Consider the following 23,659-nt stretch of genomic DNA (forward strand, 5'->3'; position numbering starts at 1 on the left):
AGTCCATCTGCTATCTTAATAATAACACATAAATATATGTACATATAATTAACATATAAATATATGCACACTGGCCTCTATCCCTTTCATTATAAATCAGCTTACATTTATATATAATTATATTTACATATAATTAATATAGTTACATAGATACATGCTTATAAAGAGCGTTTGCTTCCTACTTCTTTTCTCTATTTCCTTTCACCTTCTTCTAGACCCACTATTAAAGTAACCCTTCACCGGCTCTTAGTAATTCTTCTTGGGTACATTGCACTAGATCAAACACCACCAGAACTTCTCACCATCAATTTTAGATCTCTTGTTGTTCCCTCATCCTTGAGTTTGCTGGTTCCCTGCTGCCCCTCTCCACCTTTTACCCAGAGGCCCGCAGACAAAGGTGTGGAAATCCACTTCAGAAAGTCAGCTAGTGAAAGAAAGTCAGCTAGTGCTTTTTGTGTTTGTTTTTTTCTTCTGCCCTCTGTCTGTCTATGTAAGACAGGCAGGACAAACAATCCAAGGAGAAAACAACAGGACCAGCAGTCCCAGGGGCCATGTGGATTCCAAAAGAGCCAGGGAATGTCCATCTGGATGGCATTTCCTTCCTCTCCGGTGGCTTCAGTGTACCGGCAAGTAGGTCTGCTCTCTGGGCTTAAGTGTGGCAAACGAGAGCGAGCGAGAAGGGGCACGTGGTGTGGAGAGTTTGTGCTTAGAGTCAACCCGAGGTATAAAGGAAACCAGTGCGCCTGTGATTGATCATTCGTGTTTCCAATGCCAGATTCCTGAGAAGGCTAGGGGATGTGGGAGGGTGGATGAGTTGAGCTGTGTCTCTCCCTGGCTGCTCTCTGTCCTTGGGGATATCGACTGCCCATGATCCAGCCAAGAGGCTGCTGCTGGGCCAAGCCTCCCTGACATCTGACCACTGGCATCCTCCAGCAGAAAGCCGTCTCTTCTGCACGGAGTTAGGAGCTGGGGTTCCACTGAACAAGAGCCTTCAGGGGCTCACACTGCACACACACCGTTTCTTTTCTAAAACAGCTTTACTGGTGCACAATCCACACATCATTCGATCCAGTCATGTCAACCATGACCACCATCATTTTAGAATGCTTCCTTCTTCCTCACTCCCACTGGAATCCGCCTTTCACTCCCCTAACATCTCCCATCATGCCCCTGAGGAACCATTCATCTCTATCGATTTACTATCCTGGATTTCATCTATAGGATAACAGACGAAAATAAAAAGGCAAACAAAACTAACAGCAACAACAAAATAAACCAGAGGAAAATCTCAATCAAAGAAAGTGGAAAATAATCAAAGCTAGAACAAATTTAAGATGGGTCAGAAGGGAGACCAAATGATTAGGCATTAAATTACAATCGACCTGCATCTGTCAGGATCCACTTTCTAATGCACTCAGCATGGTGGCAAAGCTACCACGGCCCTGGCTTATGGTCAGAGGGGACCCACGGGAAGTTATTTCACGAGCACACACATCTTTCTCATGCTGGAGTTTCCAACCAGCGTGGAAACTTTACTTTCAGCCCCGTGGCTGACTTTCAGCCAAAGAGCGGTGAAGTCTCGAAGGTGAGCAGTAACTTCAGGGAGGCAGCAGGATGAGGACCCGTTCGTTCTTCTGCCAAGGGCCATTTGGATACCCATAATGTCACTCTCAGATTTCGCTTGCGGGTCAGACGTCCCCCACCTCTGCTATAGAACAACCAACTCTCGGAGATCCTAAGGGCTGAATTTCCCAGGGAGAAAGCTCACCGAGCAGGAAGGGAGAGGAAAGAGGGACACATGGAAATGATGAGTACAGGAAGAAGCACAGAGAGTGCGGCTGTCACATGGTAGGGATTGCCATCAGTGTCGTGAATCAAACTGTGTCTGGATTGTTGACTGGGGCAACTGGCTTCATCCAGATCACAATACAACATTAAGCAGAGAGAGAGAGAGCGAGAGAGAAAGAAAGAGAGAGAGAGAGAGAGAGAGAGAGAGAGAGAGAGAGAGAGAGAGAGAGAGAGAAAGAGAAGTCAAAGCCGCTAGTTAGCTAGCAAGATAGAAAGCTGTGGAGAGAAGTGTGTTAAATCCCTTTTGACTCATCTACCAACTGAATGTGAAACTCTGAACTACACATGGGAGCGCCATACAGATTGGAACGAACCAGGGCGATGAGGACAGACCGACGGGAGACTTGTTCAGAACAATGCATGCTGAGAGGCAGGCAGGGTTGTCGCAGCCTCTCCTCGGGAAGTTTTCCCCTCAGAGCACCAGCATCTTGCTTTTAAATTGCTCGATGTTTGAAGACCTTCTTAAATATTAAAAATCAAGGTGTCATCTTGAAGGCTAAGGCGCGCCTGGGCCAACCCACGGTAGTTTGATGGAAACGTTGGGCAAGCTAAGGGAGGCAGAGGAAGGAGGGACGTCGCTGACTTATGGTGAGGAGTACTGGACATCCGCGCCCGGGCAGAAGAAGAATGGAAAGCTCTCCCGGAAGAATAGAGCCAACGCGTGCTTTGGGCGCCGTTGGTGAGACTTCATCTCCCTCCCTTTGAACATGGGGTCAGGAGGAATGACTCACTGCAGAAGGACCTCTGGCTTGGTCAAGTGGAGGGGCAGTAACAAGAGGAAGATCTTCAACAAGCTGGATGGACCGTGGCTACAACAATGGGCTCACGCATCAGAACCGCTGTGAAGAGGGCCCAGGACCAGTGGTGTTCTGCTCTGTTGCACGTGGGACGGTTGTGGCTGGGTGCCATTGAGTCAGCTCCGACTCATAGCAACCCCATGGACAACAGAATGGGCCTGCCCGGTCCTGTTCCATCCTCATCATCGTTCCTATGCTTGAGCCCATTGTTGCAGCTGCTGTGTCAGTTCATCTTGTCGGGGGGCCTTCCTCTCTTTCCACGATCCCCCACTTTACCAGGCATGATGTCCTCTTCCAGGGCCCGGCCTCTCCTGACAACATGTCCAAAGCATGTAAGATGAAGTTTTGCCATTCATTTCTCTACGGAGCACTCCAACACAGATCAGTTTGTCCTTTTAGCAGTCCACGGTCCTTTCAACATTCTTCGCCAGCACCACAATTCAAAAGCACAATTTGAGTGAAATAATTCAGAGAAGTTAGCCACTCAACACCTTATGGATAGTACCGGAACTTTGTCAGTCCCCGGGAACACCACGGATAGAAGCAGAGGGCTGTCAGAGAGAGTGCCAGAAGCCCCTGCGATCGGAAGGCAGGCACCCCAAATATGATGACTGCGAAAGGTCTGCCTTTTCGGAGTAGCATCGACCATAACAAAGCACATGGAGTTAAACCTGGGACAGCCAACCTGCGAGACCTTCATTTGCTGCTGGGGCGTGATTCCGAATGGGCAGAACGGCTGCAAACATCTATTCAACAAGGGCCTCAGACATCGCCACTACGTGAGGATGATGCAGGATGGCCACGGCTTTCTTCTACGGCCCATGGAATCACCACTCTGGGTCCAAACTGACCCCATGGCACTTAATGACAACAACAACCAGCTTCGGTTCAACAAGAAAAGTAAACTATCCTGCAGGAGACGGGAGGCGTGGACAGAAGGTATTTCCATCACTGTAGTGTGCCGTCCCCATTGTTAGCCTCAAGTTGACCAAAGCTGGAACAATGAAAACAAAAGCTAAAACCAATCTCACTGACATCGAGTTGATTTCCTACTCATGGGGACCCTACAGGACAGAACAGAACTGCCCCTTTGAGTTAAGGGTACAGGCAGCCTCTTCTGTCTCCTGTAGTCTGAGTGGTGTGTTCAAACAGTTCTCCTTGTGGTCAGCAGCTCAACATGTAGCACACGAAGCCAACAGGGTCAGAACAAACCTTCCCTGCATCCTTTGGAAGACCTGGATTCTTCCCGGCCCACAGCCTACTTCCTTATGGGCCACCTGTTCAGACAGTCCTCGTCATGTTTGCCTTGTGCTCAGAGAACCAGAGACCGGGCTTTATTGTAATCCGAGATGCTCGGGAGCCCAAGGTCTCAGGAAGTATGTTTGCAAAAGTGAACATGGTGCCTCCTTACCTGGGTGGACAGGCAGAGAGCTGACAAGGCACCATCCCTGTGACAGGCCGAGCCTTGGGGTTGCAGAAGGAGGAATTCACTTGAACCCTCTGGTCTTGATAGCAGCTTGTCCTGGTGACCATGTGCCCTGTGGAGGAGGACGAGAGCAGCGGTCAAAACTCACAAGCATGCCCGGTGGTGATAAAGGTGGCGCTAAAGAGGAAGAGCTTATCTCATCTCATCTTAAAAGTCTTGATGTATTTGCATGTTTCTGGTTGAGTGACCAGCTGGGGAACTATTGATAATTTTTCCCCTCTGACCCATCTTCATAATTTTTGTTAATCAAGTGCATCAATTCCAAGGTGGGCTTACTACCCGCCTCCCCTTTCTAACACCGTGACAAACAAGATCGTGTTCTTCAATGGGTGCCTGCAGGCATTGTGTGCAATGGATTCATCCTTCTCCTCCTGTTGGGAACACCAGGCATTTCTCAACGGAAACATCAACACCAAATAGACTCATCCATGTTTCCGTTTGAGAGGTAGAGGCCCACCAAATACACAGGCAATAATAAACCTGCTTAGCACACTCGGTCAATCTGACAAAGATAGCTATTTAATCACACTATTATTTTAAAGAAAAAGCAAACCAAAGCCAAAGAAAGGTGGTTTTCATACCGAATGTGGTTTTAGATGTTAATGATTATGAGGAGACCAGGGCTGAGGTGGGGGCAGGGAGAAGGGAGGGATAGGATGTTGAGGAGGAAGGATGGGGGGGTGGGAAAAGAGAACCGCATTTTTTGGGGATTCAAAGGGATATTGTTGCTGCTTTCATTTATTTGGAGATTGGCTGTGTCAGCTATATACGACGTGCTTCTTAAGAATCAAAGCGAAATTGAAAAACATCCCTCCAGATTCCTTTTCCCTTGGACTTCCATGTCGGGCTGAGTGGCTAAACAAAGAAGGAATTGACTACGGAACGACACTTAGAGTCTTTAGTGGCAGACAAGCCTATAAACCAGAAAGGAAATAGCAAAATATTTAGAAAATATAGAAACAAACAAACAACAACAAAAAGCAGCCCGTTGCCAGATAATGTGAGAGCTAACTGTTACCAAAGAGGTCTTGGTGACTCAATAGTCAAGCACCCAGTTGCTAACTGACAGGGTAGCAATACCAATCCACCAGATACTCTGTGGAAGAAAAGACTTGGGGATCCACTCCCATGAGAGCGCCCCCTGCCACTTGCCATGGATTCCATCCCAACACCTAGTTTGTCTAAAGGGCAGAATAGTACTGCCCTGTAGGTTTTTCCATCTGTAATCCTTAAGGAAGGTGTCCAGGTGGCTCAAGTTATTAAGCGCGTGACCGCTAACCCAAAGGGCTGTGGAAGAAAGATGTGCCTGGCTGGTTCCATGAAGATGACAGCTTGGGAAACTGTAGGACACAGTTCTACTTAGTCCTATAGGGTCGCTGTGGTCGGAATCAACTGGATGATTCGCTTTGGTTTTGGAGGCTCCCTGCCACCTCTTCCTCCCTTCAAAGACCCACCTTTTCCCTTAGTAGCTGATCACCCAACCACTGCACTGCAAGGATTCCTTTCTTGTTAAGCGTAGAGCCTGGGCATCCCTATGGGGCAACTACTGAGACTACATGTTCATTGCAAAATTCATGGCCAATGTTCTCAGTAATGAACTGCGTACTAGATTGCATGAGGCCCACGGCAACAGCAGTTGGTTTGATTCTCAGTCTCTGTCGACCCTAGATGACTCCCTGTGCCATTTTAGGCTTTGAGAAATGTCCCTAAATTTGCTCATCACTTCATTGAATGAAATATACCTACAATAGTCATGTGAGTCCTGGTGGTGTAATGGTTACACAGTAGTTTGCTAACTGCAAGGTCAGCAGTTTGAAACCACCAGCCACTCAGTGGGAGAAATATGAGACTTTCTGGGCAGTTCTGATCTGTCCTATAAAGTTGCTATGAGTCAGAGTTGACTCGATGGCATTGAGTATGAAGATTTTTTTTAATGGCTATGTTTAGTTGCTAAATGAAAACGTTAGAAGTCCACTTTTATGTGTCTCAGAAGAAAGGTCCTGCAATACACTTCTAAAAGACCATCCACTTCCAACCCACTAGAGGGGCAGTGACAATGAGGAAGGCCCTTGACAAGAGGGATTGAGAAAATGACCACAACAATGGGCTCACTCATAAGAACAACTGTGAGGAGGGCGCAGGACCAGACGCTGTTTCATTCTGTTGTGCACAGTCGCTGTGAGCTGGAAGGGATTCGAGGACCCTGAACCATAAACTCGTCGGGGCACAGTTCTACTTTGACACTCACTTGGCCACCACTGGGCTGTCACGGTCAATCCAATGACAACTCTTGGCTGTAGGCCCGGATGCAGTGGCTTAACGAAGTATTGCTGATTGGTGGCTTGTGCTTTGTAGGTGATGGGTCTTCAACTCCTGAGGTGACAGGTGCATGGGAGGAAGGCTCTTCATGGAGTTGATCACCTGTCACTGTGCTGGGGGAAGGTCCTAGCCCCTCAAATTGGCTAGGTGGTCACTGTGACTACCTAGAAAAAAATGCATAACTCCTCTTTTAAGATGTTTGGCTAGAAAAATGTTTCCCAAGCATCTCACAAAATTATTGAAGAGTTTGACTCTTATGATGTAGACGTTGAACACATATATGATGCGGAAAACACCACAACACTGAAGAGGGAGAAACCAAATATGAGGAAAAATGTTGGTGGTGCATATGATAGATCCATAGGTAGTTCACTGACTCACCCACTGCCATCTAGTCGATTCCAACCCACAGGGACCCTCTAGGACAGGGCAGAACTGCATCTGTGGGTTTCTGACACTAATTTTTTCTCGCTCTCTCACTGCCATTGAGTCAACTCTGACTCATAGTGGCCCGATAGGACAGAGGAGCATTCCATCTGTGGGTTTGTGGGAGTTTAGTTCTGCTGTACCGAGGGTCCCTATGGTTGAACCGACCCTACGGATTCTAATATAAAAAACAACAATGCTGTTCTCCTTGGGCATTTTCCTAAAGTGAGTCGTGCACTCACTTCTTCCTAATTAGGAACGGTATACTAAGAAACGACGTCTATGGAAACCTAAGAGAATTTATTTAAAAAAACTGGAATATGGTGAAGGATAGGGCTTCTACTTAAATATGAGATTTCAGTAATTTCACCCTCTATACAGAGTATTGTCTCTGCAGTCTCAAGTTAGCAAGTTACTTTGTCGTCCACAAAGCATGAACTTCAGTCCTATGAGTGGATGATGATGTTGCTGCTAGCTGCCTTCAAATCGGTTCCCACTCATAGCAACCTGTGCACAAGAGAACAAAGCATTGCCCGGTGCTGCGCTCTCCTCACCAGTGTTCCTCTGCCTGAGCCCATTGCTGCAGCCACTGTGTCCATCCATCTCACTGAAGGCCCTCCTCTCCTTCCCTGTCTCTCTACCTTACCAAGCATGGCGGTAAAAAGAGACCATTACTAATCCATCAATGGATCTCTTGACTGCTGCCTTCATTGATTGTGGATCCAAGGAAAACAGCACCCACAACAACTTCAATCTCTGCTCCATTATCATTACGGACACCGGTCCGTTTGGGAGGATTTAAGATAATGCCGCTTATTGGTCTCATTGGGAAGATTTTTATTTTATTTGTGCTGAGGTGTAGTCCACTACTACACTGAAAGCAGTAATCTTTAATCGTTACCCACAGGGCTTCAAGTTCTCTTCATTTTAACAGGGTGGCATTTGCACACCACGTGTTGATGAGCCTTCCTCCAAGCCTGCTGCTCGTTTCTTCTTCATACTGCCGAGGTTCTTGGATTTTTTTGCTCAGCATATGGACTGAATACGTACTGGGATGACACTGTGGCTACACACTCAGACCTTCAACGTTTTCAAGGGTGCTGTGTACCCTGGCTCTCTTTGAAGGGCTTCCTCTTGGTCTGTGTGTAGGTTCTACTTCAGTACAATTAAGTGTTCTGAAATTTCCTTTCTTTTTACCGCTACCCATAGTCTATTAGGACCCACACCGTCAAATGCCTTTGCACAATCAGCAACGTGAGAAACATCTTTCTGGCATTTTCTGCCTTCAGCCAAGACTGAGCTGACATGAGCAATGGTACTGCTGGTTCCTCGTTCTCGTCTGAAACTGGCTGGAATTTCTGGAAGCTTCCTCTCCAGATACTGCTACCGCATTAAGAAATAATAATCTTAGGGGAAAATGTGCTCCTATATGGCATTAATGATCTTGCTAATTAATTTCTGCACGGCACTGGGTGACCTTTCTCAGGGATAGACACGTATTATGGATCTCTTCCAGGATTGGCCTTCCCAATCTCTTGGAATTGGCGAGTGAGCACCTGGACAGCCGCACCAGTGTGCTGAAACAGTTCAGTCGGTGTGCCAACGTCTTCAGCCAAGCTTGGACTTCTGGTGGCCCCTCCTGCCTCTCCTGGACTCTGCCCTTCTTCCTGCTCCTCATATGCTCTGGGCCCGTCCCAGACTGGTCGCTGTACTCGGAGGCTGCCCTCCTCTGCTATCTCCCTGGGTTTGCATGAGCAATTTATTTTCATTCTTTTACATCATGCCCATGTGTCCATTTCTCTGAGCTGATGCCGTCAGTGGTTGACAAACGTGTGTGTGTATCAGATTCACACATGGCTAGGGGTCCTGGGAGACCTTGTTTTCTAGCACAGCCATGGAATGCTGATGTTACCAGCCTAGACACTGCAACTTGGGAACCACAGTGGTAAGTAAAAGTGGACTTTATGGCTTTGATATCTTTTTGCCGAATATTCCTGCAATTTATGCATGTTCTAGCTAGAGGGTAATAGAGACCCCCTGGCTGCTCTTACTCTGAAAAGGTGTTTGAGTTTGGGAAATGCATGATATCATTGTTTTCAAAAAGTTGTACCTCTTGGGGAACACTGAAAAAATTGAGGGGGGGGGCTGCAAAAATAGATGTGGGATCCAGTACAGAAGTTTTCCTCGCCAGAGGAGGTGCTGACTAATAGTGTTTCTGAAGAGGGAGCAGCCGCCTAAAAGCTTGCCAGTCTGCGCTTTACATGCCACCTCTAATGCTACATCTGGAATTCCGGACGGTACAAACAGTGCACCCGCTTGGCTGCTAATTGGAAGGCTGGGGATTCAAGTCCACCAGAAATGACTCAAAAGAAAGACCTGGGTGTCTACTTCCTCAAACCAAACCAGTTAAAATCCTAGGCAGCACAGCTTTATGGTAATGTGCACGGGACTGCCATAAGACCGCATGGACTTGACAGCAGTGGACAGGTAGCCACCATCCTTGGGTAAGAGATTTTGGAGGGCTGAGAGCACACAATATTCATTTCTGTCACCTCAGGAGCTTGCATGGATTACTTCTGTTTCCTTGCACATTATTTTTGCAGCAATTGGACAAATTTCTATGCTTAGTCACTTTCAAGCTCAGACAAGTCATTAGTGGGCTAACTAATTCTTAGTCAAAGACTTATAAAAGTAGGAACATGCCCTGGGAATAATTGGGCACAGTTTTGAAGAATGACAAATTGTCAATGCAGAGATAACATTTGAATCAATGATTCATGAACGCACTTCCCCAGTCACTAACAAGAAGAGGACACAGGCAAGTCAGATAGAGAGATACCTGTAGCACTAAAACTGTTCTCCAGAGGTTCTACTGCTCAACGTAACAGACAGTATGACACAACTTAAATGAGGAACCTTTGCAGAAAGAATGCGATTTTATAAACTATGAGAGGTCTCCTTAAGGAACACAGAGAACACTGGACTTTTCCTCCACTTACATTTCAATAAAAGTCTATTTTTAAGAAACATAACCAAACATGTGGCCTTATGGCTTTTTAGGAGGTGCTACCCCATAAATAATGGCCCCCTTTAGTGTCCTGCTTTGAAATTAAAGGCATGCAAAATTCAAACCTTCTGCTCTGCATCCCCATGAAGAATTGGATCTCAAGGCCCACTGTTGAGTCTCAGTGAACTGCTGCCCTGCCATCAAGAAAATCAGGTCGAGTTTTGCTTTGAAACAGGGAGGGACATTTACTTTGTTGACTTGATTATTTTTTCTTCTTGGTGGAGACATTTGCTTGGCTTCTCTTCAAGCTGCCTCAATGGTAGCCAAATCTGTTGCAACAAGTTCCCAGATGCGTGCCTCGTTAACTGGACTAGCGGGGAACCCAGAACTCATCATTCATTTGAAACTTAGAGCAGGGCTGCAATAGCAGCCATTGTGTCCGTACAATGGGGCTGGAGTTCTGACGCTGCCCATTACTGATTTGTTGTGACTTTGGAAGGCTTTCATTTTCCTAAGTGGGCACCATTGGCATTGTTGGCAGCACTGCTCTTGCTGTCTAGCACAGTCCACATGTTGCCAATGTTTTAGCATCACGTGTCAACAGGATGCCCGCCCTAATCATTATAATGACTAAATTGACTCCACACTTTCCCCAGTGCCCTGAAAGCTCAACGGAACCACCAATAAACCACAGCTGGGGAAAGGAGAAAAAACAAAAGTCTGATATGTAAGGAATAAGGAATTGGGTTCCTTTGGCAAACATTCTGTCAATCCGCGGGCACAGAGTAAATGAATGAGAACAGAGCACAAAGGATGGAGGGATAGAAAGGGCAAATCAAAGTCCACATCTCAAAGAAAATAATTCTTATGAAAGCTATGAAACAATCTGTTGGATGCGGCCATGCCAAGAATAGTCACAAGCTGAATCATGATGCATTGACCAGTAAGGATGAAAACAACCAGCCAAGTGTCTAATAAAATAGTTAGGACAGAGGCCGCCAAAGGAAGTGGAATGAAGGAACAGGTACAGCTGGAAAGACGACTACAGATTACAGCCAGAGCCATTGTGTTAGCAAAGAGGCACTAGCTGCAACAGAGGTGAATCAGAGAGCTGATGATTTTCAAACAAAGAAAAAAAAGCCAAACTTGGGACACTCCCTCCTTCTTTCCTATTTTCTGCAATACCCCAAGGGCTAGACGTCTGGTGACGACATTTTATAGACCTCTTGCCTGTACGCTCTCAGCGAGACTCAGCCAATGGCAGGCATCCACGCAACAAAGGAGGCAAAAGGGTTCGATGTCACACTATCTGAGTCTGTGCCAACAGCAGACAGAGAGCCTGGGCTTTGGGAGATGTGAAGGCTGAAGTAATTTCTGCTCATTTGTCTTGAGTATCACCTGCTTCAATGTTGGCTTAGTGTGAGCCATTGCAACAACTTCTTGATTCTTTAAAAGCTACACTGACTTTGAGAAGTGCAGGTGTCTTTCCCTGACATTCATTTCCCAAGCTCTTCCAACAATGCTGCATGCATAAAATACCCTGCATTACATTCCGTCATACTAAAAATGCCTAGGAAAAATTCCCCTTTCTAACCAATATTTGATTTATATACCGACTTAACCCAAAAATAGGGAATAAAAAATTAAAAAGAAAAAAGTGAGAATACAAAAATCCACATGTAGGAAAACCAAAAATTCACTGCTAATTTCCTCAAATATATAAAGATAAAATGTAGTGCGTTCAGAAAGGAACATTAGAAGGGATAAACTATTGTATATGTGGTACAATTACAATGCATAATATAACATTCATCAAAGACCTAGAGTCTAAAAGAGTAACAATTCAGGTGTCTTACATAAATTTGACCTAATACTGAAGAACGTATAATATTATACGTTATTTAAATCGTTCCACATGATACAAAAAAGGGCCCAACATTTTAAAATAAACTTCATACAGTACAGCACACAAAGAAGATAAAGATTCAATTATAATAGGCATATTTTTACTCTTATTAATGCATTTGTAATTTTGTGTAAGTGTGTATGTGCATGTCTATATCCTTTTGTCTAGCTATATATCATCTATCTATCTATCTATCTATCTATCTATCTATCTATCTATCTATCTATCTATGTGTCTGGAGTCTTTGTGAGGCATAAATAGGTACATACTCAAGTCCTAGCTGAAAGGTTAATGAGATGAACCTGCCAAGAGGCACCTCCCTTAGGCCTGCCAATCTATTTCTGAAAGGTGACACCCTTGCACGCTCTACAGAGCAGCTCTAAGTCACCTGAATGACAACTGGCAACAACCTCCATGTCTCTAGTGTATGCAGTTGTCCCTCTGTATCCAGAGAGCTGATTCCAGGACACCCCAGGGGGACCAAGATTGGAGGATGCTTAAATCTCTTGTGGGAAATGGCCTATCGCTTTCATGTAACCTATTCACATTCTCCTACGCACTTTAAATCACCTCTGGATTATGTATAACACTGAAGACAATGTGTTATCTATCTACCACTTGATATTTCTGCTCTTAGCCTTTTAGCGATGGCTTTGATCACTTAATTGCTTTTCCTCCCCCCAAGTATTTTCAATCCAAAGTTATTTGAATCCATGGATGTAAACCTATGGATAGGAGTGAGATATATATATATATATACACACACATATACATACTATGGATAAGGAGGGACACACAGTGCACATATACATTTATATAGACAGATATACATAAGTGTGAATGGAAGACTCAGAAAGTTCATGAAAAATTATCAGGGGTTCATAAGGGAGGGGGGAGGGAGGAGGGAAGGGATAAAATGAGGACCTGATTCCAGGGGTTTGGGTGGAAAGCAAAAGTTTTGAGAATAATGAGACCAATGAATGCACAAATGTGCTTTACACAATTGATGTTTGTATGGATCGAGATGGGTGGTGTATGAGTCTCTAATAAAATGAATACAAAAAAAAAGAAGTGGGGGAAAGTGGGAAGATGCCATTATATTTTAATTCATTTTTGTCTACACTTTAAAAAATCCCCTCATATTATATTTAACCTTAAATAATACATTGTTTAATGGTATTTTTAAAATATTAGCCATCTATGCACAAAAAAACAGAAAATGTTTTGAAACCGACAGTGGTCGCAATTGTACAATACTGTCTTATGTGATTGATGGAATGTTATGATGTAAGAACTCTCAACAAAATATAATTTTTTAAAAAGAAAAAAAGTTTTATAATCTATTAATATAAAAATTTCACAAGATTTTAGAGGCTGCTAATCAAAAACTTGGCTGCCTAATGGCACCATGAGAGAAAGACCTGGTGACCTGCTCCTGTAAGGACCAGGCTAAGCCACCACCTGGGGCCATTCTTCTTTGTCACATGGGCTCACTGCCAGTCAAAGATGACCTCATGGGACACAACCCTGTAGCAGGTGGTTCATGGGTGGACATGAAAAGAGAAAGTGTAAATTAACTGAGGTAGTTAGTATATTGTACCAACCAGGCCAATAAACACATGTGGGGTTAATTGAAGGGTGGAGGGATAAAAGGTTCAGTGAGCCTCACCTTTCTAGTTCTCGGGTCTCTTGCTTTGTGGTGGCCAGACCAGGGTGCAGCTGCCTTAGCCATTTTCCTGCTTCAGCTGGCAAGGCTCACTTCCTGCAAGGCATCCCCAAGGAGAAGCCGCATGGACCTACTCTGATGCAGCCCTGGGTGCTGGCGCACCCGTGTGGAGACCCCTGCCAGCGCTGAGATGCTTACACATTCACTGATTCAGCTTTCCTCCTGCAGTTGGCATTATTGTGTGTGTTTTGTGAGATGGAGGACTTTGCGGACTGGTGGACATATGGGTTAATGTTGGACTGTGGGCTTGCGCAGCACTGTGTTGGGATGTGTTCTTGATGTGTTTCTGTTATACATATGCGTTTCTGTGAATTTGTTTCTCCAAATACCCAGACTAACACATTAACAAAGTGTAAATTGCACTCACAGAATAAGTTTCCCAATGAAAAGTAAAATACAAAGAGGTCAGAGAATGAGTGATCATCCTGAGGAACCGTGCCTGAGAAGGACATCATGCTTGGTACAGGGGAGGGTCCGCGGAAAAGAGGGGGACCCTCAAGGAGATGGCTTGACACAGCGGCTGCAACACTGGGCTCAGACACAGCGCTGCTGATGAAGATGGCGCTGGGCCAGGCAGGGTTTCATGCGGTTTCACAAAAGGTCGCCGTGAATTAGAGCCGATTTACCGGCACCTAACAACAACAAAGAGAAGGGAGGCAGAGTGGTTCAATGCTTAAATTCAGAAGTGGAGGTGGAATAGCTCACGAGTTACCCTGAAAGAGAGAAAGGGGCTATATGCTGGTGAGTGAGTCATCGGGGGACTGGGACTAAGAGGACCCGTGAAGTGTTCGATTTCAAAAGGAGGGAGGTCTTCTCCCATGGGTGGCGCGGAGAGACACAGCAAAAATGAGAGAACAGAGCGCCTGCAGTGCCTTGGCTGGAACAAGCTGTGTTTACATTGGCATCACCTTGCCTGCGTGGAGCGTCATGAGTTGCGATGCTGCATATGCAGAAACCCTGGCTGGCTCAGGAACACACATATGGAACCCATCACAGCCATACTCCATAATGGGTCTGGCTTCCAATTTGCTTCCGAGTGTAGTTCAAGTGTTGACTTTAATCTATAATCTATAAAGATCAGTAGGATTTGGGATTCTGTTAACAAGAAGTGCTTTCCTCTCGTTACTAAAATTATCATGATTGAAATCATATGGAGGAGTCATTAATGGTGCCCAGACTCTGCTCGGCGAGTCTGCCAGGGAAGGTTTTGTCTTGGATTCTTGTACTCCCATTAAGCTGCCTTAACTCACCTTCCAAGGAGCAGGAAGCCTCGAGATCTTTAGTGTCGCAATTCCTGGCAGGCGGCAATCTTCTGATCCCACCTAGGAATGAACTGTTGGGTTCAATGAGGAACAATAGTTCCTCTTCAGGAAGCAGTTTCTTCCAGAACAATGCTTTTCCTAAAGGGGTTCACAAACACCTGGGATTCCAGAGCAGTTTCTATGAGCTGCCTGGGGCACAGCACAGAGACTAGGGCTTGTTGCCACCCAACTATTTGATTCGCAAGGCAAAGGGCTTTGCATACAACTTGATGGATGACAAGTGCTCACATGAAAAATGGGATTGAAAACAACTCCGTAAACCAGTGGCGCTCTGCCTGTAGGCCGGGGTGGGGTGGGGTGGGGTGCAAGTCCTCCAGGAGTGCTGGCTAAAGCACAGAGGGCAGCCACCAGCCGTTGGTTTTCTGAACCAATTGGCATGCGCTGGCCCAGGAATCTGCATTTCCAACAAGTGCCCCATGGACACTAGCTAGTGTCTGGTTACTTTGTGAGCAAGTATCACCAACTTCAGTTTCTCCCCAGGCTTTGTCCAAGGTGGTCTTCGGCTGCCAGGAGCCAAGACTCACCAGGGTGAAATCAGAATCTCAGTGACAGCACTATCTCGGACCTCTAACTGCGAGTCTGAGTGTGTGTATGTGAGTACGTGTGAACGCAGGCATGCACTCGTACGCACAAGCATGTATGCATGCATGTGTGTGAGTGTGTTTAAGCTTATATGTCTAGCATTGTGTGTGTGTGTGAGAGAGAGAGTTGTGTGCATAAGTGTGCTGGGTGTGAGTGCGGGTGAGGAATGTGTGTGTACATTTTTGTTGGTTTCAAACTTTAAGGAAGTATCCCTCCAAGTCACTGCTAAAAAACTAAAGTCTAAATTTATGATTTCTTAGGATCTTTTTTGCACATGAAAGCATTCACTGATTACAGCTGGTTGAAAGTATGCAAAATGTTTTAATATGTTTTCCCAAGAATGCGCATGGCCACATTAATAATGGGCTATTCATTCAATACATGGGGGAAGGACTCTTTGCCAACAGAGGATGCAGACTGTGCAATAACACGGAAAAAGCTTATCATTAGCGATGATGAATCCTTAGGGCGCACACACATGGACAGTAGGCCTGAGAAGAGAGGGGTGGAGTTCACCAAGAGGGCCGCAGAGGCAGTTTGCCGAGTGCGGCCCATCCTCCCTGTATCTTTTCTCTTTGCTGGTTGCAGTTGTAATGGTGGATCGGTCCATTGATACATCATGCCACACACTGGCCTTCCTGGAAGTGGAGATCCTAGTTAGCTGACATCCTGGGCAGACTTGGTCTGAAAGATACGGGGTCTCCGGGACTCCTCGTGGACTTGAGTCCATGCAGTAAGGGTTGCAGAAGAGCCGCTGGCCCCTAAAGAACTTTTCCTGCTATTCTGCTTGCCTGCAGTTCCCAGAGGGGCTCCGTATCTGTGTGTCTCCTGCTCGGCTGGTCTCTGACCTCTCATTTATTTTTCTACTCATCTCCCACGAGATGGCTCAGCATACGAAATCTTAAGGAGGAGGGAAAGCAGGGCCAGGGGACAAGGAGAAAGCCAATCTTCTGGTCTCTCTTTTGACCGAGCATCTCGATATTGCTGATGGATACCAAACGATGGGAAGTGAACCAGAAAGGACCTCACAACCTGAACTAGCTCAATTTCTGTGGAGTGGATTCTGACTCATGGCAACCCCATATGTATTCCAGTGGAACTGTGCTTGGTACGACATTCAATGGCTGTAATCTCTTGGTAGTCAATCCCCCAGGATTCTTCCAAAGCTCCTTTCAGTGGACTCAAACTGCCATCCTTGTGGCTAGTAGATGGGTGTTTAACCATTTGTGCAATGCGGGACCCTAGAAAGAAACTCTAAGAGATCCTCCTAAAACACACATGCATATTGATGAAAGCAAAAGATCTCGACCTATCTAGATTCTTCCATTGCCAGGTGGAGATTCCAGATGGCCAGAGTGCGTCTGCCCTTTAAGGGTCTCTCTCTGGGGAACTGCGCCCAGATGCCTGTACCTAAATACCTGGAACCACCGGGTGCCACCTTGCCCAGCTGCTAGCGAGCAGGGGAGGCCATGCTATAGAAAACATGCATGATGGCTACCCTAGGGCAGCTGTTCATAAGGTTTTCAGTGGCCTATCCCTCTGAAGCAGACTGCACATTTCTTCTTGCTAGTCTGTCTGAGTCTGGAAGCTCTGCTTGAATCTGTCCACTGTGGGTAATGCTGGTAGTATTTCAAATTGTGGTGGCATTTTCCCGACATCATAGGAACACAGATAAGTGGCCGAAATCTGCTGCAAAATAGATCTTTCAAGTGCAAAAGGACCAAGATCTCACTTTAAGAACTAAGGTCTGGCAGACCCTACCCTCGGTTTCTTCAGTTGCTTCATATTCATGTGAAAGCTGGACAATGAATAAGGAAGAACAGTCTCCGTGAAAAGGACATGATGCTTGATCAAGTGGAGGGTCATTGATGAAGAAGAAGACCACCCAGAAGATGGACAGACAGTGGCTAAGTCACTGGGCTTGAATGTGGCAACTAGGAGGAGGATGGTGCAGGACCCGGAATTGCTTCATTTTGTTCGACATTGGGTTGCTAGAAGTCAGAATGCCACCTAAGGACAACGGAGGTCTATGAAAGAAACTTGGGATCAGAGGGTTGTGCTGGGCTTCAAGACCTGAGAAGCTGAAGTCTTGGTGAGGAGCATCCCAACTTCTCTCAGACCCTGACTTCCATCCGTTCATCCTTCTCAGATCCCTATGGACTCACTCTCTTGTGAGTTCCCTCTAATTCTGCATCCACCCCCATCATTCCTGACTCTATTCACAATGCTGTGCTTACAACTGTCCAGTAGCCTCGTCTGTGGGAAAAGGGTCAAGGATGGAAAATTAAGTGAGGAAAGGACATTCCTATTTTTGCTCAATGACCATCAAGGAGTTTTGAGTTTTGGGCATCCTTTGCTAAGTCAGGCATGTTATTTGCATACTAAAGATCTCACCACCCATATTTACCTCCAAAATAAAAACAACCATTGCCACCTGAAGAACTAGGCTACTGATGGGGTAAAACCTGGTGGCCAGGGCAGTCAATGTGACCAGGACACCTGGCAAGATAGTACAGGACAAGGAGATAAAAGAAAAGAAAAAAAATGAGATTTAAAACAGTTTTGAGAATGCCAAATGGAATAGTAATGTGGGCTCAATCACGGGGGTAGATGGTCCTTTGGTGACAAGGGCCTGTGCTGCTCATGTCAATGAGACCATGGACGGCAGTATAATAACCTGGGGTGAGTTCTGAGTGGTGACATGAGGCAGCAGGGGAAGGCATGTTCCATCCAAGAACGCTAGGAGGTCAACAGACCTGTTACACGATCACGTCTTTCAGCCTCCTTTAAAATGTTGCCTAAGGGACATGATACAGTCTGAAATCCAAGCTGAAGCTTCTAGTTGGGACAACCTGACTCCTCTGGGCTGCAGTACTCCCCGCCGCAGTGACTTCAACGTCCTGTACATTGGCCATGGACACAGTCCAGGAGGACACCAGTGAGGCCTGAACTGAATTCTTAGTCACAGTGGGTGCAGGTCTTCACACAGATCCACATGTACTCACACATGTACTTATATACTTCTCCAAATTCACACTGTGTAAACACACATAATGAAGGGGCTCCAAAACTTGTGGAAACATTCCATGACCTCTCAACCCCATTGGTCAGTGAGTTTCTGAAGCCCTTTGCATGCTTCTCCAAGTGTGCCCCTGCACACACACAGTGCAAACACTCCTGTACCAATGCACACAGACATGCTGCCCCGAATGCACTCATACCTGCAAACAAACCAACTCTTCTCGCAGTGTGCTGTTGTACACACGGACACACACACACACACTTTTGAAGATGACGACCCAAATCATGGATGAACATGTGCAACATCCCTATTTCTGGTTCCACGATTAGTAAGGTCTTATGTAATTCCTTTTTGCTGTAAAAGTTTATGAACCTAATCCGCTCGCATGTCTTTGGAGATGGTATAACATTAACACAGAAGAATAGAAACTGGCATTTATTTGGCCCCTCAAAACCACTGAGAGTTTTATGTGCTATTTCAGTTAGCCCTTAAAGAGACCCTGCACTGTAGGAACCCATCTTCATTTTGCTGGTAGGGTTGCTAAGCCACGGACGGCTAGCGTTAGTCATCAGGATCAGTGTTGAATTGGCAGGGCCAAACCTGGCCCATGCTGTTTGTGGCAGCTCCCCTTGGCACTGAGGGTCATCTTGTGAAGATGATTTTTCTATCTAATTTAAGATATGTATGGAGTGAGTTTGAACCCTTGCTTGCTCCTTTCCTGACAGAAAGAGATTGATAATATCATCTATGCCAGAGCTCCTCATATATGATGGGTAGCTCTTTAGATTGCCTGCATTGGGTGCTGAGTATCTGGCTGGCAGCCAGGGAAGCTAATGTGTCAATAATACTGGTCACCAGAGGTGTCCTCCCATCACTGTGTCCAGGGGTAGCAGAAGGAGGGACCTAATAGAGGACTTGGGGAGGAGTTGTTCTGCAGGAATATGGAATTCTGGGTAACAGAAGGTTGACTACACGTTCCTGTTTCCTCAAACTGGCTTCTTTGTGTTTAGAAATCTGAAGTGGTGAATATGGTGTTTGGTGTCTTGTATGCACCAGCCACTCTGCTAGACTAACCTCTGGGTAAAGCAGTGAAAACTGAACAACAAACACCACCTAACAACAGCCCTCTGAGCCCTGATGTTCTGAGGCATGGGCCACAGGGAGAGCACAAGCACATGAAAATAACCACACAGTATCCAGGACAGCAAAATCAAGAGCAGTGCTGTTTCCCACAGGATAGTGAGCACGAAGGCAAGCCAAAGCTCAAACTCACTGCCACCAAGTTGATTTCCATGCACTGCAACCCTATAGGACAGTGCAGACTCGTCCCTTTGGGTTTCCAAGGCTGCAACTCTTGATGGGCACAGGCTGCCCCTTTTGCTCCCTCAAGAGGCTGGTAGGTTTGAACTGTTCACCCTGTTGCTAGCCACCCAACAAGTTACACATGACACCATCTGAGACTCCTTTGCATGAAGGCGTCCTGGAGTTAATAACAGTTGAGTAGAGAAGTCTGATTCCATAAAGATTTACAGCCTCGGGAGCCCAGTGGGGAGGTTCTAGCCTGTCTAGTAGAGTGGCTATGAGGTGGGTCCACTTGACAGCCAGGGGATGCGGTGGGTTATTTCTGGAGTGTAATAGGAGTCCCTGGGTGGTAAATACAGTTAGCAAGTTCAGCTGTGACTCAGAGGTTGGAGGTTTGAGTCCACCTAGAGGCAGTTCAGAAACAAGACCATCTATTTTCCCCAAATCAGGAACACAGTTCTACTCAGACACCGTGGTCATTGGATGATGTTATGTCAAGTAGACACTCCTGGTAGTGGTGGAGTCAAACCTGCCCATCAAGCAGTATCTTGATGACACCACCTTGGGATGCAGCCTTTGGTATGAGAGTGAGGGACTCTGGAAACTGTCTCCCCCCCCTGCCCCCCTGACCCCGTCATTTCACCTTCCTCCTTGCTGGGACTTCCCTGGGACTCTGTCTGCCACCGGGGTGGCTCCATACAGGTTCACTGACCCTGAGAGCTGCCAGCATCCTACCATCTCCCACCAATCTTACATGCAAGTAACTCTGCACTCACCTGCCTGGGATCTTCTGTGTCACCTGCCTGCTGCTACGTGAGTCTGAAGAAGGGCAGATAAGCTAGAGTTAGACTGATGGACTTGAGTCGCACGGGGCTGGGATGCCTTCTTGATAGAATTTCTTGATAGAAAGCTCTTTCTTAGACATAGAAGACTGTCATTGGATTTGTTTCTCTAGACAACCTGGCCTTACACAGACATACACTGGGTCCCTGGAGTTTGAGTTGAAATGCTGACAACTGATCTTGGAGCACGATAAAGACCCAGCTAGCCTTGGAAATGAGTTGTAAAACCTCTTCCTCAGACCAGAGGAAAAGTTTAAAACGAGAAAGCTTCAAAGGCAGTGCAGAGATAAATGAAAATAAAGGGAGACAGCTCAAACAGATACCGCATATGGCGATGTGTTGGCAGGATGAGACATGAGGACAGACGAGACAAATGGCATTATCCACAGAGCACTTTGTCATTTCCACGTGATGAGTGGGCCCCAGATCCTGGACTCTCTGAATAGCTTAACTTTGAAACTTAAAGACAAAGAGACCTTTTCAACCATATTACAGCCATTTATCTCATGCCATCAGTGTTCTCTTTGTAGACTTTTCACTGAGAACTGGGTAAAGGCTCAGAGCAGACCCTCACTTTTCTTTTCAGTGATGCACACAGTTGTTGTTTCCTCCCATTCATTGCAATCCCCTCAAAGTAACACCGCTTACCTTGCTGCCTCTCTGTTCCCTGTTTCCATTTCCCTTTCTTTCCTAACCCTCTGAATTTTGTCCTTGAGCAAATACTGCCCTTTTGATCCCAAATGGTTGACTATTCTCTTTTATGCATATGTTCTCCACCACATTCATGGAAACATGTGTAGCAAAAGGAACTATTCGTGTATAAATATAAAAAAATCAAATAATCGCCTATCCTATGAAATGTGTACCCCCCTACAGTTAATGTTCCCTGCATCAAACAAACAAACAAACCAACAAACTCACTGCCTTTGAGTTGATTCCAATGTATAATAACCCTATAGGACAGAGTAAAAGTGTCCCTTTGTGTTTCTGAGATTTTAAGAATCTCTTTAAATTCTTCTTATTGACCTGTCTAGGATTTGACTGAAAACTTAGCCAGGGAGGTAAGCTCAATGCCAGACCTCATGGGTGAGCAAGGGTCACAGTCTCAGGGGACCCAAAGTCTCAGAGATCCATTAATCTCTGTCTTACCACTAAACCTGATCTCATATGCATTCCATGCTTCTCAGAAGGAGAATTGACCCCTTACCTCATGGCCCTTTAATGGAGATTAGATCTCTCATGAAATGTTGAGCAAAACTAAACAAAGTTGAGAGAGGCCACTGACTCACCATATTTTGCAGTTGAGCACTGTGAGCCTATAGACTGACTTTAGATTGCATGGGTTGCAGATGGAAGCTTAACACACACATACACACACACACACACATGGGTAAATCATTACATGTCAGGCACACCCTGGATAAATTTGGGATACCAAAGCCCAAGACCATTAAAACTGAACTGGCAAGGCTTAACTATACATTGAGGGTATTAAAGGGAATTCTCCATGTTCCTTCTGTCACCTCTGGAGACAGAAAGGGAGAGTGCACTCTGGGGTGAGGATCTTTCACAGCAAAGCAGTCCCGGGACTGCCTCCTGCTATGATCTGACAAGAGTTACTCACCTATTGGCTGGGAAACACGTCTGCTTTGGGTCTCCTTGGGGTCACAATGTTTGCCAAATTTGAGCAAAACTTCCAAGGATTTAGCCTAGAGAGACAGGCTCTGTGCTTCGTCCCACAAAAAGGTCAATGTGTGCTGAGAGGATCTGGGGGTTCATGTCGGTGTGATAAAGGTCTCTGGTGGTAACTGGTTTAACATGCTTGGCTGCGAACCAATAGGTCAGCAGTTTAAACCCAGGACCCTTCCCACAAGAGCAAGGCAAGACAGGCGACTTCCATAAAGATCGCATCCTTGGAAACCCTCTAGGGCTGTGTCTTTCCGGACCTTTGTGAGGCAGAATCAACTTCACAGCACTGGGTTTGTGTTTGGATTCTTAGTGTCCCAGAACTGCTGTAACCTCCTCCCACAAAAGGAGCAGACACTTTCTGTCCACAGTTCTGGAGGCAGGGAGTGTGAATTCAGGGGCCGGCAAGGCTGTGTTTCCCTTTAGGCTCGAAGCGATGATTATCTTCTCCCTCCAGCTCTGATGGCCCCAGGTGGCGCTGGCTCAAAGCTGTAGCATGACTCCACTGTCACCAGGCCTCTTCCCTCGGTGTCTCTTTGTTTCAGCTCCTCTTTCATAAGGATACTACTTATACTGAATTAGGACTCACCCTATTCCACCATGACTTCAGAGTAATTTCACAGATCTTCGAAGACCCTCTTTGCAAACAAGGTTACAGCCTTATGTATAGAGACTTGAGGATTTAGAATTACCTTCTTGGGAGGCATAATTCAACTCATAAATTAGATGGCCAATGCTTTAATTTAAAACAGCAGTTCTCAACCTGTGGGTCACCTCCCTTTTGGGGGGGGGGGGTCGAATGACCCTTTCACAGGAGTTGCCTTGGTCAAAACAGTAGCAAAACTACAGTTATGACGTAGCAACAAAACAATTTTATGGTTGGGGGTCCCCACAACATGAGGAACTGTATGAAAGGGTCACGACATTAGGAAGGTTGAGCATCACTGATTCAAGATGTCTTCTAATTACTGTCAATAATTGTTACTATTGTTAGTAAGTGCCATTGAGTTGGTTCTGACTCACAACAATCTTCTGCGCGCAGGAGGAAACACTGCCCAGTGCTGTGCCATCCTCGCAATTGTTCCGATGTTTGAGCCCATGGATGCCGCCACTGTGCCAAGCCATCCTGTCGAGGGTCTTCCTGATTTTCAACTCCCATCTACTTTACAATATGTCCAAAGTATGCAAGACGAAGGCTCACCACCCTTGCCTCTAAGAAGCATTCTGGCCACATTTCTTCCATCATTTGCATTTAGCTATGTATACCTTTGACTGTTTCCAAGTATCTTAGTGTCATGAGAACAGTGTGCCTATGGAGACAGAGAGCGAGAGGGTGCGGGCCATATCCCTCAGAAGTTTCATTTTCCAGGTCCTGGCTTTGGATCATG

General features: G+C 46.0%; 1 protein-coding gene across 1 annotated transcript in view; it reads right to left on the minus strand.

Moving 5' to 3' along the window:
• ADAMTS16 (ADAM metallopeptidase with thrombospondin type 1 motif 16) overlaps positions 1 to 23,659 on the minus strand; it is a 198,143-nt gene that overhangs the window by 55,730 nt on the left and 118,754 nt on the right. The window contains exon 18 of the mRNA XM_075541734.1: positions 4,057 to 4,183. Coding sequence (XP_075397849.1) covers positions 4,057 to 4,183 — 127 coding nt within the window. The remainder of the gene's footprint in view (positions 1 to 4,056; positions 4,184 to 23,659) is intronic.

Source organism: Tenrec ecaudatus, chromosome 2 (genome assembly GCF_050624435.1).
Source record: "Tenrec ecaudatus isolate mTenEca1 chromosome 2, mTenEca1.hap1, whole genome shotgun sequence".
In the NCBI taxonomy this organism is placed as follows: Eukaryota; Metazoa; Chordata; class Mammalia; order Afrosoricida; family Tenrecidae; genus Tenrec; species Tenrec ecaudatus.